Source organism: Ahaetulla prasina, chromosome 7 (genome assembly GCF_028640845.1).
Source record: "Ahaetulla prasina isolate Xishuangbanna chromosome 7, ASM2864084v1, whole genome shotgun sequence".
In the NCBI taxonomy this organism is placed as follows: Eukaryota; Metazoa; Chordata; class Lepidosauria; order Squamata; family Colubridae; genus Ahaetulla; species Ahaetulla prasina.
The window spans coordinates 64,942,784-64,955,419 of NC_080545.1; the positions used below are offsets into that span (position 1 = coordinate 64,942,784).

At 43.3% G+C, this 12,636-nt stretch overlaps 1 protein-coding gene across 1 annotated transcript in view; it reads left to right on the forward strand.

The window, feature by feature from the left end:
• Positions 1–12,636, forward strand: part of LUC7L2 (LUC7 like 2, pre-mRNA splicing factor) — a 60,765-nt gene that overhangs the window by 20,219 nt on the left and 27,910 nt on the right. Inside the window, 1 exon segment of the mRNA XM_058190198.1 lies at positions 295–389. Within this exon segment, the coding sequence (XP_058046181.1) occupies positions 295–389 (95 nt within the window).

Consider the following 12,636-nt stretch of genomic DNA (forward strand, 5'->3'; position numbering starts at 1 on the left):
CATCAGAAAATGTAGTATAAATGTTTTGAAGGCTGTTGATGCTAATATCAATTTTACTAGGAATATTAATTTATGCCTCTCATAAATTTGTTTTAGAAGCAATGAATTTTCACCCAGTGTAGAGTTAGAAACTTGCATCCATTGCGGAGGTTGAAATGATATAGTCTTAATATTTTTCTTTTTGTGAAAAGCAGAATAGTCTTTTGAACAAAAATGAAAGTATATGAAAAGTATGAATGCTTTATTCAATATTACATGATTCTCTAATCAGAAATGTATATTTCTATGTTGCAGGGGATACTACACGTCAACGAATTAAATTCAGTGATGACAGAGTGTGCAAAAGTCATCTTCTCAACTGTTGCCCTCATGATGTCCTCTCAGGAACAGTGCGTATTTTATAATCATAAATATTATTGCCATAAATATTAAATTATAAGTTAAGATATATATTTATCCCTGCAGAAGTACTCAAACTAATTCATCTTATTTTTGATTGTGTATTTACATTATAAAAAGATATAGGGATTTGCAGCAATCTAGATTAAAAAAAGAAACTGGGATAAGGCACAAATATGGACATGCATAATGGAAATAGCAGCAAAGTAAATCAAAAACAGATTTTTCTGAGATTGTGTAATAGCTATTGCCCAAGCCCAGAAAAGGACTCTGCTTTTTAAGAGTTTGTGACAGGTGTGACCTGAGAATCGACATAGGTCCTACATAACTTTTTTGCTTTGAATCCAGATTGCTTAATAAAATACAGTATGTTAGGCATTATTTTTATGTGAAATTGGAAATAAAAATAAATATAAAGCATTTAACAAAAACATAAAATCTGGATGCATCAACAAATACCAGTTTTTACTCCTCCAATAATATAAATTCTAAATTTTAGTATAGAAAATTATCTGGACTGTTGTCCAGAATTCAGTTAATCTGGTAAATACAATATATTTGATTTTTCACCAAATTAGAAACCTATTGTTTTTCATGCTAATCTTCCATTGAAAGATATTTTTCTGTGTTTTTCATGTGCTGTTACTTTGTTTGTCCATCTTTCAATTATCAGCTTCCTTTGCAACAGATGTTCTTTAATTACTCCCTTCTGTTCCCTTCTGCTAGAAAACATCATAACTTCGAATAAAATAGCAGATTTAAAGTCTGAACTTCAGAATGGAAGACATCCAGAATTCCCTTTTGTATATTTGTTCATTTATACTCTTTGGGTTAATATTAATACTAATTATATTTAATAATAAATTAATATAATTAATTCATATTTGGGATAAAATTATCACAATGCAATCCAATGATTTAAAATTGACCAGACCTTATTAGCGGTAAAATTCATATAGTAATGGAATATTTTGCATGTGTCATAGCTTATTGCATTCATAATTTAAATACCGTATTTTTCAGACTATAAGTCACACTTTTTTGTCTCCCAAAAGGAGGTGAAAATGTCTGTGCATCTTATAGACTGAATATTGCTGAAGCCCCACCCACCCACTGGCCATTTTTTGGCCTCCGCAAGCTTTTTTCAACTTTTTTCTGGCCAAAAAAAGCCTCAAAAATGGGCTGGAAAAGGGCTGAAAAAAGGGCCAAAAATGGGGCACGTGGAGGCCCAAAAGTTTTTGTTGTTGTTTTCCTCTTCTAAATTTAGGTGCATCTTATAGTCCGAAAGATACGGTACTTTATATTAAAACATAGACTGGAAAACAGTTGCCCATGGTATAACTTGTAAGAAACATTGCACCTAGTTTGACTTCAGTGGCACCTGATAAAATTGTTCCAAGGAATGTTTTGTTCTTTAAATTGCTATTTGGCTGTCTGGGCTATTTTTTAAAATTTTATTTTTATTACAATTTTTTTCCCATAACAATTGTACATATTCAACAGAGCCGTGAAATTATTGTATATTTCGGATCAACCTTCCATATAATTTCTATATACATTATATACATGTAATCATCAATACAAAATACATATAAGGCTATTGATGATTGATGGGCTATTTATTTTTATACTTTTGCAAGTAATGCATGGAATGTTCTTGTTTGACAAATTTTATTATAAAAGTTTTAACTCAGTATTTTCAGTGTAACTGAATTGGGGGATATAGAATAATTTTTATGATTATGATTAGCTTTTGCTGGTCTTAGAAGTCCACTGTTATAACATACAGAACTGAAAAACAGAAATTCAGTTTTAACTTTGTTTAAGAAAAAAATTAAATATCTGAATAAAATTATTTTATATCTCCCCAAAAGGTAGAAAAATAAATAACAAATTAAATTTTAATTCATGTATTTGGAAACTAGTTAATTAACTGCTAAGGACTCAGTAATGCTATAATATATTATTTTCCTATTATTTAACCAGTTAGCATACAAAAATGCACAGAGATGAAATTTGTCTTTAAATGCAAAATGTTTAAAGATTTACAGCAATATAGAATAGGTTTGTCACCATGAAACATACTACAATTTAAATCTAATTTTTCTGGCTAAACCATAATTTAACAGCCCTCCAGATGTTTATGAGTTTTGAATTGCAAGTATTCATTTAAGAGTCTTTGTTAATATATAACTTTTTTCCAAAGGCCATCCAGAACCTGTGCTTTTTTACTGCTTGTGGCTCTAATTTTAAGTCTGCTTTTACTACAACTGTATTCAGTATCTTTAAAGTTCTATTGCTTTATCTCTTTTTGCCAGCCTCAAGCTTTTATTGATAGCTTGATAGAGTAGTATCCTAAAAAGCTTAGGAAGGTTTAGGGTGACAATCTGCCTATAGCAATAGCCCACTAAGATGGTTCTTCTGTGAGAACGAGTGGCTTGATTGCACACAATGAATTTCCAAGAGTGTAAATGGATTTATGTCTATATCTTTTCAGTCTAGCTTTTAATAACACAACAACACTGGATCTGAACAAAGTGAATGCTGAATCTAGATTAAATTGGTAATGCTACAGTTCTGCTGAAGTCAGTGAGATATGTTAATTATTGTTAACTTGTTCTCATTGATTTAAAATGGTTAAAAAGCTTAGTTACAACAAAAGATAATTCTGGGGCATTGAAATGAAGAATTTTTATGATCGTTACTTTTTATTCATAATGGGAGGGAAATATCTGTACATTTGGCATTTTTGGTTCCCTCTGCATATTTTCATGTTGTTGCCTTTCACCATCATTTCTCTAGAAACCTTTTTTGTTGTTGTTCATTTCTTTTGATTTTTAATACTTGAAGAGTACTGTCCTTGAGCAATTTCACTCAAGAAGATATTGAAGGTCTCTCTACCTTCAGAGTTAGATAGCTGGAATCATATTTATTTAAAACCAAATGCATAGCATTTCATAAATTTGTTTAGTATGTATTATTGTGGTGATAATAAACACTACATTACCACTTCTATTTAAAGTACTAAACTGATATTTGCATTTTATGTTAGGATAGAATTACAGTTTAATGTTTAGAAAACATTTGGGACTAGTTGTTTTTTGTTTAGGAAGTCATGTATTTTCTTATAATGAAGTACATCAAAGTTATAGCTATAGAAATAGAAGTTATAAATGCAGAAATATTTTGTGTCACACTGGCATGCAAGGAGAAGCGAAAGCAAAACAAAGTGAAGAAAATGTATTGTGTATTTTATTTAATCTATAAAGAGGGAGAAAGGTATGCCTCTGAGTCAATATTGACTCCTGGAAACTGTCTGGACAATTTCCTGAAGTTTTCTTGGGAGGATTTCAGAAGTGATTTTCCATAGCTTGCTTCCTAGGACTGAGAGAAGTCTGAAGTCTTGAACTCAGTCTGCTGGTTTCTAGCCTGTTGGCGCTCTCATACATCTGATTTATAGCACTGTATATAATTTTTCTTGTCTGTAGCCTAAAAATTTTCTAAAATATTAAAATCCCTATATATAAAATGTGGCTATATATAAAAGGGAATTTTTAGCATACTCATAGATCTAGATCAGGGGTCAGCAACCTGCAGCTCCAGAGCCACAAGCGGCTCTTTGGGCCCTCTGTGTTGTGTCTTGCCCGCCCTCAGAGCAGCCGGGGCCTTCTTACCTGCTCCCCAACACTGAGGAATGTATGCCTTCCGGCCCAAGTCCTGGCTCCATGCCCCCACAAACTGCAGAAGAAGGAGCATCTCCCTGCCCCAGCCCTGACTCCATGCCCAGGCAAACGGAGCAGCTAGACCCCTCCCCCTCCTCCACAGCAGGTGAGCCTGAGGAGGGTTTACTCCCAAGAACAGCTGATTGGAGTGACCCTGGCATCAGAAGATTGGAGAGGCGGAGGCAACAGAGGGAAGGGAGGGGCAGGCCTTAATGAGTGCTGAGTCATGGAGCCACACCCCATGGCCTATATAAAGGAGCTACTTTCTGGCAGTCTCTGAGTCAGGCAAAAGTCAAACTTATCTTGCTGAAGTCACTTACTGGTCTCCTGCCTGCTCTGAGGACTTTGCTAGGACTTTGGGCAGAGCTGCAGAGGCAAGCCTGATTCGGATTTCCCTGACCCAGCCGTCAGCGGAGGAGTGGGACACGACACTCTGCCATGGCTCCCTGTCCCATCACTAGTTGGCCCCGCCCTCATTTCTTTTTTGGACTCCAGCCCAAAGTGGCAGGAAGCAAAGGGCGCTTTACGCGCAAATGTGGCATGAAGGCAGGTACAGGGCAGCTTTGCTCCTGCACTTTCTTCCCCCACTTCTCATCTTGTAATCCCCTGGCTGGCTGTGGCTGAGCCAGGAGCGTGCACAAGCACTGGGAGACCCTCCTCAAGTGAGCACCAAAGCTCAGGAAAGGAGCCCATGGGGCGGGCAGCGGCTCGCTTAAGTAGGGTCTCCCCGTGCGTACGCACACTCCTGGTCAGCCATAGCTGGCCCGGGCGTCCTGGGAGGGGGAGGAGGGTCACCTGAGAGTGCAGGAGCAAAGCTGCCCTGTACCTGCCTTTGTGACACATTTGCACATAAGGCAGCCTTCACTTCCTGCCACTTTGGGCTGGAGTCGAAAATAGAAATAAGAGGGGTGCAGCCAACCAGTAATGGGACAGGAATGGAAACTCCTCACTTTGAAATGGCAATAGAAATCCCCAAGGTAATTACTATTTATATTGTATAAGAGAGAGTAACATACTGCTTTGCCAATTCACATGACTTCCTAATATGCAACTATTACACATCCACATGAACTTTTCAATTGCCTCAACAGAGTTAAAGTTACTCCCTCAGGAAAGACACGTGTGTTTGCTCTCTGTCCCTCCGCGCTCGGCTGAAGGGCTGCCAGGGGTGGGTGATGACACGGCAAGGCGATGGCCGGAGCATTAGTGCAGGAGAGAAGCCACGTCCTGTTAAGACCCTCCTTAAGCCAGCGGCTGCCCATCCCACATGCGCCTTTGCTGTGCTTTGCTCCCAGCCAGGGAGTTACGAGAGAGGGGGAAGGTCGCCCGAAGGGAGGGGGGAAATACACACACACACACACACACACACACACATACAGAGAGAGAGAGAGAGACAGACACAGTGATACACAGAGGGGGTGAGAGAGAGACATAGAGACATACAGAGTGATACACAGAGAGGAAGTGAGAGAGGGGAAGAGAGGGAGAGAGACACGGAGGGAGAGAGACAGACACAGAGATACAGAAAGGAGGGGGAGATAGGGAGAGTGGGAGAGAGGCATAGAGAATGGTTTTGTGGCTGGGTAGGCGTGGCAGGGGGGGTTATGTGAGTGGGATGGGAGTGAGTGACATCGAGTTGGCCATGCCCACCCAGGTTTTGTGGCTCCCGGTGTGTTTTTCATTAGGAAACTGGTCCAAGTGGCTCTTCAAGTGTTTAAGGTTGCCGACCCCTGATCTAGATAATGGCTTCACAGATTGCCTAAGCTGTGGTTTGCTGAATAAGCCAGTATCTAGATCCATTCTAAAGAGTTCATTACATGCTAGAATTGGCTGCATTTTCACAGCTGCCCTTATCAAGACACAGAGATAAATAGCGTCACAATGGGGGGGCACACAAATAATGACATATGAGGAAACATGGATAAATTTGCAAAGCAATAACTAATGTTTTATTTTTTATTTATTTGGCATTGATCACCTCTGACAAAATAAGATTTAATGAAGGTCAAAACACCTCAGAACATAAGTGTATTATTGGGGGGAAACCAGGGGTGAACTGCTTCCAGTTCGGACCGGATCTCCCGATCCAGTAGCGATGGTGGCTGGTGGTTCGGAGAACCGGTAGCAAAAATCCCTACTCCTCCCCTCATTCCCAGCCGAGCAGCACAATCATCAGAGGGTTTTTTTTTTTAACTTTTAAAAGCATTTTTTCTTCAGCCAAAAAAATCCTTTTAAAAGTAAAAAAAAACCTGATGATCATGCTGCTCAGCTGGGATTGTCTGAGGCTTTTAAAAGCATTTTTTTACAACCTCTTCAGCTGACGAGGTTGTAGAAAAAATGCTTTTAAAAGGCTCCTCTGACGATCCCAGCTGAGTTGCCTAATTATCAGAGGCTTTTTTTTTTGTTTAAAGGCAAAAAAAATGCTTTTAAAAGTAAAAAAAACCCCTCTGATGATCATGCTGCTCAGCTGGGATCATCAGAGGCTTTTAAAAGTATTTTTTACAACCTCTTCAGCCAAAGAGGTTGTAGAAAAAATACTTCTAAAAGTAAAAAAAAATTGGCCACGCCTACCCAGTACATTACCCACCCACCCACCACCACCATCACCAAGCCATGGCCACAGAACCAGTAGTAACAAATTTTACATTTCACCACTGGGGGAAATCCTTCCAAATAGCTCTTTTGTCTGCAGTCTTACATAGTGCTCCCTTCTCTTATTTTTCCTCTACAACTATCATGTGATCAAATTGGGTTGAGGGAAAATGACTTGAGAGGTAAAAGATAAAGGTAAAGATTCCTCTTGCATGTATGTGCTAGTCATTCTCAACTCTAGGGGGCAGTGCTCATCTCTGTTTCAAAGCCGAAGAGCCAGTGCTGTCTGAAGATGTCTCTGTGGTCATGTCGCCGGCATGACTAAATGCCGAAGGCACACGGAACACTGTTACCTTTCCACCAAAGGTGGTCCCTATTTTTTCTACTTGCATTTTTATGTGTTTTTGAACTGCTAGGTTGGCAGAAGCTGGGACAAGTAATGGGAGCTCACCCTGTTATGCGACACTAGGGATTGGAACCACTGAACTGCTGACCTTTCGATCAACAAGCTCAATATCTTAACCACTGAGCCACCATGTCCCTGACTAGAGAGGTAGTTTGATGTAGAAACCAGGGTATCATAGGATTTATTCCTAACAGGCATTTAAAGCTGGCTAGGTGACTTAAGATAAGTCATACGCTCAGCCCAACCCATTTCACTATGTAGGGGAAGTTTAGAATATTAATATGTACACTGCTTGAGTTGACCAAAAATAAAGGTAAGATAAAAAAATTAAGGTACTAGGCATAGAAGTTAAGCAGAGACTTAAAAAAAATAGAGAAGAGTGTACCAGGCAACCAATAGTGCACCACTAGAGAAGGAGCTATCAGGCAACTGGGCATAACACATGACTGTCTGCTGACCGGTCAAGAACAACCTTGGCCTGTGTGGGGATTGCCAGGGTAAGAAGATCAAAGGACAATCTAAGAAAATGGAGCTTCTCTAGCACGCTGCTTGGAGAATCCAAGTGTGGGTAATTCCTCGTCTATTTGCCAGAGATTGAGTGTAGATTTTTTTTCTTGTTGACCACGCCTTCTCTGCTTGGCTGAGCCTCAGTTTGTTCACTCAGTCTAGCTAGAGAGATGTGTGTAGGATAGCTCTAGCTCTTAGAGTTTAGACCAGCTTAGATTTCCATGGCAGGAGCGAAAAAAATGGTTGGTTGAGGAGTTTCTCGGGGTGACAGCTTCAAGCTTCGCTTTCTCTCCTCTGCTGCGGGCAGTGAGTTAGTCGTTCCTGGGGCTCCAGACCGGTTCCCACCGCCCTTCGGTACGCCTGGCAGCGACTGGAGCTCTATCCCTTCAGGACATCTCCAGACAATGGGGTTTTTGGCTTCCTGCCCATTCCTGCTGCCGGTATGTGTACTGATTCCTGGTCCGCCGGCACAACCACCACCACCATATAGCTCCTGAGACGCAGGGCGACTTCTGGAGTCACTGCTCGATTCGTCATGGCAAACTCCGAAGGAACTGTGACGCTTCACGGTGCAAACAGCTTTTGGCTCTCGTGCCTATTTCATCGGCTGCCAAGTCTGTGGAGGCGTTTGTTGAGATGATTTTCCTGCTCTCGAGCCATTTTCCTTTCTGCTTGAGCCGTGGCAGCGCTGAGGATCTTTTATGATCTCACCTGCAACTGTCTCTAGGCAGCTGAAAAGAAGCCACTAGGACATCTCTTGTGCCTGTTTCACTGGCTTGGAATTTGTTTCGTGCGAAGCGGTGCTAAGGGAGTCGGGGCTCCGCTCTTGCGCTTTCAGTCACAGTAAAAAAAAAAAATTGAAATTGGCAGCCATTAAATCAGGCTTTGGTGGCAATTTACAAGAGGTAAGCCAGTGCTGACACTGAAGGCCGGATTCCGTTCGTGTTTCACCGTCGCCATTACTGGACATTGTGCGCTGGCCTTGATCCAGAGCCTTGCTTACCTCTGGATTGAAAACACCTGACTGGTCGGTAAACCGAGGCGGTGGGGGTCAGTATGGCGGAGTTAGATTTGTCATCTGACATAGAGAGGTGGACGGCCCTACCAGACATAGCAGGCTGCAAACCGCTGAGCCTACAAGCTCTATGATAACTACTCAAAGTGCTGAAGGTAAAAACAGTTCCTACTCCTTTACCACCAAAAGGGGTTGGTAAAAGGCTCCATAAAGCCTTAAAGAAGCATTTTGCCAAGGCTCAACAAAAAGCCCAGAATAAGGAGCCTCAACTGGCTTCTATCACTGAAGTGGTTTTTTCTGGTTCTGAAATGTCTGCCCTTCCACACCCAATGATAGAAGAGAGGATGGAATCCTGGCCAGCAGAGGGTTCTGGGGAACACCCAGCCTTCCCTATTGTTCATCCCCAGGATCAGCATTTCCATTTATCTGGAACTATAACTTCTGGGTTGCAAGCCGCAATACCTGTCAGAAGGTCGGTTCCGGAAGCGACCTTTACACCGACAGCAGCAGGACTCCACGCCAGGGATGGTCCAAGTTCTGGCATCTCCTTGGACATTCAAAGTGTAATTGCTGAGGCACTTTCAAAATATTTTGCAGGAGGCCCTCAACAGAGGGGTCAACTTCCCTCCATGTTGGCCATTAGCAGACTCAGATCCCGGCCCAGATGACTCAATTACCAGGCTCACCGGTTCATCCCGATTCCATTCACAGCATCGATTCTCTGATAGATGATGAAGGACCAGGGGACCCAGAGTTCTCCGAAGATGAAGGGATGATGCCCGATAGACCGGCCTTTGCAGGCCTTTTCCACCCCTCTATCTTCAAGTCGTTGCTTCATAAAGCCAAAGTGATGACTAATATGGGGTTAGCAGGCCCATCTTTAGACCAATCTCTGGGGACTCCAAAACCCCATGACAACCTGTTCATGATGCCCACACTGGAGCAGGAATATATACCTTGCCCGGGGCTCTTCACTGATGTGATCCAGCGACAGTGGACCCAACCGGGCGCTCTGATTGCTCCTAGCAGTCATGACAGAAAAATTTACTGTACAGCACCAGATTTGGATGAGTTAATTCAGCTCCCATCAGTAGACACCCCAGTAGCAAACCTGACGTCGTCTTCCATCCTCCCCAATGATATGGTGGAAGGATTGAAGACAGAGGATAGAAGAGCCGATGTTTCCTTCAGAAAGACACACTAGGCGGCTGCCTGGGCCATTAGAGCTGCTATGTCGGCTTCCTTTTTTAACTACGCTTCCCTCGTATGGCTTCGCCAACTGCAGGAGAGGTTACCATCGGATGACACACGGTTGCACCAAGACATTAATAAATTGGTCGCAGCCACCGAATATTCGCCTGACGCATTTCTTGATCTCTTTGCTTGGGAAGCAAAATTTGCTTCCCGAGCCTTAGCCTCCACAGTCACTTCCTGCCGATTTCTTTGGCTACACCATTGGAGAGCAGATATGAAATCAAAGTGGAGACTTTGCCTTGGCTCCATACAAAGTGTCACACCTCTTCAGAGAAGCATTAGAACAGATATAAGGACAGCGAAAGGTGATGCCTTCCTCTTATAGGAGGACAGATTGGAGGTATGCTCTGTACTCTCAAAGGCAGCCCTTTTGGACTAACTCCAGACCCAGCGGGTCCTGTTTCCACCGGTCCTACTCCCAAGGGTTCGACCAGCCCTCTGACAGATCTACCTTCCGGGATCGGGGTAGATGCCAACCTCTGGCCAAGTGGCAGTTTTGAGGAATGGGCAATAGGCCCTTCAGGCGAGGCAAGTGACCACCAGGCCACCTTTCCCATTGGGGGATGTCTACATCAATTTCAACGTCAATGGGAATTGTCCATGACCAACACTTGGGTCCTCCAAACAGTGAGGCTCTGACTCACCTTGGAATTCCACTCCAACCCTCCCCCAACCGCTTTATTCAATGTCGGGTTTCCCCAAATCCAGAGAAGAGAAGGTTAATGGACACAGAGATTCAACATCTGTTGGAAATCTGCACCATCGAACTGGTGCCCATTGAACAACAGCAAACCGGTTTTTATTTCATTCTCTTCCTGGTGCCAAAAAGTTCCGGTGGCTGGAGGAGGATCTTGGATCTCAAGCAATTGAACAAATTTATTGTGTACCACCAATTCAAAATGCAGCCTCTCAGGTCGATCTTGGGTTGCATAAGAAAGGGGGATTTGTTGATGTTGGTCGACCTCAAAGAGGCCGAACTTCCTGTCTCAGGACCATCAACTCAGCATCAGAACCCTTGTGACACAGATCATTTTCCTCAGGTCAGTTCCTCTGATCTTCTTGACTCAGTTATTTGGGAAGATGATCTTGTGTATTGCAATCATTCCCTGGGCATGCCTACATGCCTGGCTGTTGCAGTGGCTCTTGCTCCCACACCAGAAAAAGGTTGCAGCAACTCCAGGGCTGGAGTACGACACACAACAAAAGTCTGTCGGTTATTCCACTGGTGGACTTCTGCGGTGATGAGGGGATGTGTATTCTAGGAGCCCCAGTGCATCACAATTACAACAGATGCGAGCCTCTTCAGCTAGGGTGCCTACCATCTCTCCCAAGTAGCCCAAGGACAATGGTCTCCGGCGGATCTAAAAAACAACAACTGGTTGGAGGTGAGACGACTTCTGGTGTCCAGCGGCAACGGACGTCTGGAAGGCTTCTCCTGCCTCCAGCGCCCGAATCCGGCCGCCGCCGAGGCCCTCAGGGGCCAGGTGTTCCGAAAAGGACACCTGCCGCACGGACGGCTCGCCAGGGGTCTCCCAGCCGACATACAGGACTGTGGGGACCGATGCTGGCGCGTCCTAGGCTTGGCGGGGTTTGGAGGCCACAGGCCGCGGCCATTATTTTGGTCGTCGCCTGGGCCGCTGTGCCCGGTGACACCGGGGCATTGGATTTATAACTGCAGCAGCCTGGTGGTGAACAGGGAACGGAGAAGAATTGAGGAGGAGAAGGGAAGGGAATATCGGTAAACGTGAGTGGAGTGCTCCGGAGTGCGGGGGGTTTTTTTCTCCCCTGCGGTTGGAAGGAGCACGAGTTACTCTGGAGAGAGGAGAACTTAAAATAAGAAGATTACCGGTTTTGTGGAGCTCTGGAGAGAAGAGGTGATGGAGAAATTTAGGAGGGAAGGTTTGAGGCCCCCCCTCCTTCTGGGGAACAGTGGTGGCGTCCAGCTTCCGCCTTCACTATGAGAATTTTGATGACATCACTTCCCTTCGGCTTCCTGGTTGACTAACTGTACTCTGGACTCGTTGCTCCTGTGAGTGCCCCCTGGTGGATCCGGAGGAAATTACAAGGATACTGTGCCTGCCTGAGGATTTTGTATTTTTTTTTTTTTTTTTCCTTAATGGCAAAAGGTCAGAGACCAACTGCTGGAGAGATGGAGAGAATTTTGGAAAAGTTATCTAATATGGACAAGAAATTGGATGAAATAAGAGCAGAAATTGTGACTATCCAAAAGGATTTAAAGGATACTCAACAAGTTTCAGCAGAAAACAAGCAGAAAGTGGAAGGTTTGGAGGGTGAGATGCGGGCAGTGCAGAAAGAGAGGAGACGACAGGCAATGCTGTGCTTGACCACAGATGGATAAAATGTCTTATTTCCTTAGGTTTCAAAATTTGGAAGAAGTGGACCAAGAAGACTTGAGAGATGTTGTGACTAAATTGTTGGGAGAATTTCTTGGGAGAGGTGTTGATTTCATGAATTGGGATGTGGATCGAGTTTATAGAGTTAATTGCAATATGCACGCACGCATGCAGTTCCCAGAGAGGTTCATGTCAAATTTGTGAGAAGAGGCGAGATGAAATTCTTAGAAAACATAGGAGTGGGGCACTGATTTACAGGGGCAGGAGATAGCCATTCTGAGGCAGATTCCCAGACAGGTGCGTGAAAAAGAAAGAAATATTATTTTTGTCAAGCAAATTGTACCAGAAGGAGTGGGCTTCAGATGGCTGATGCCAGAGGATTGATGA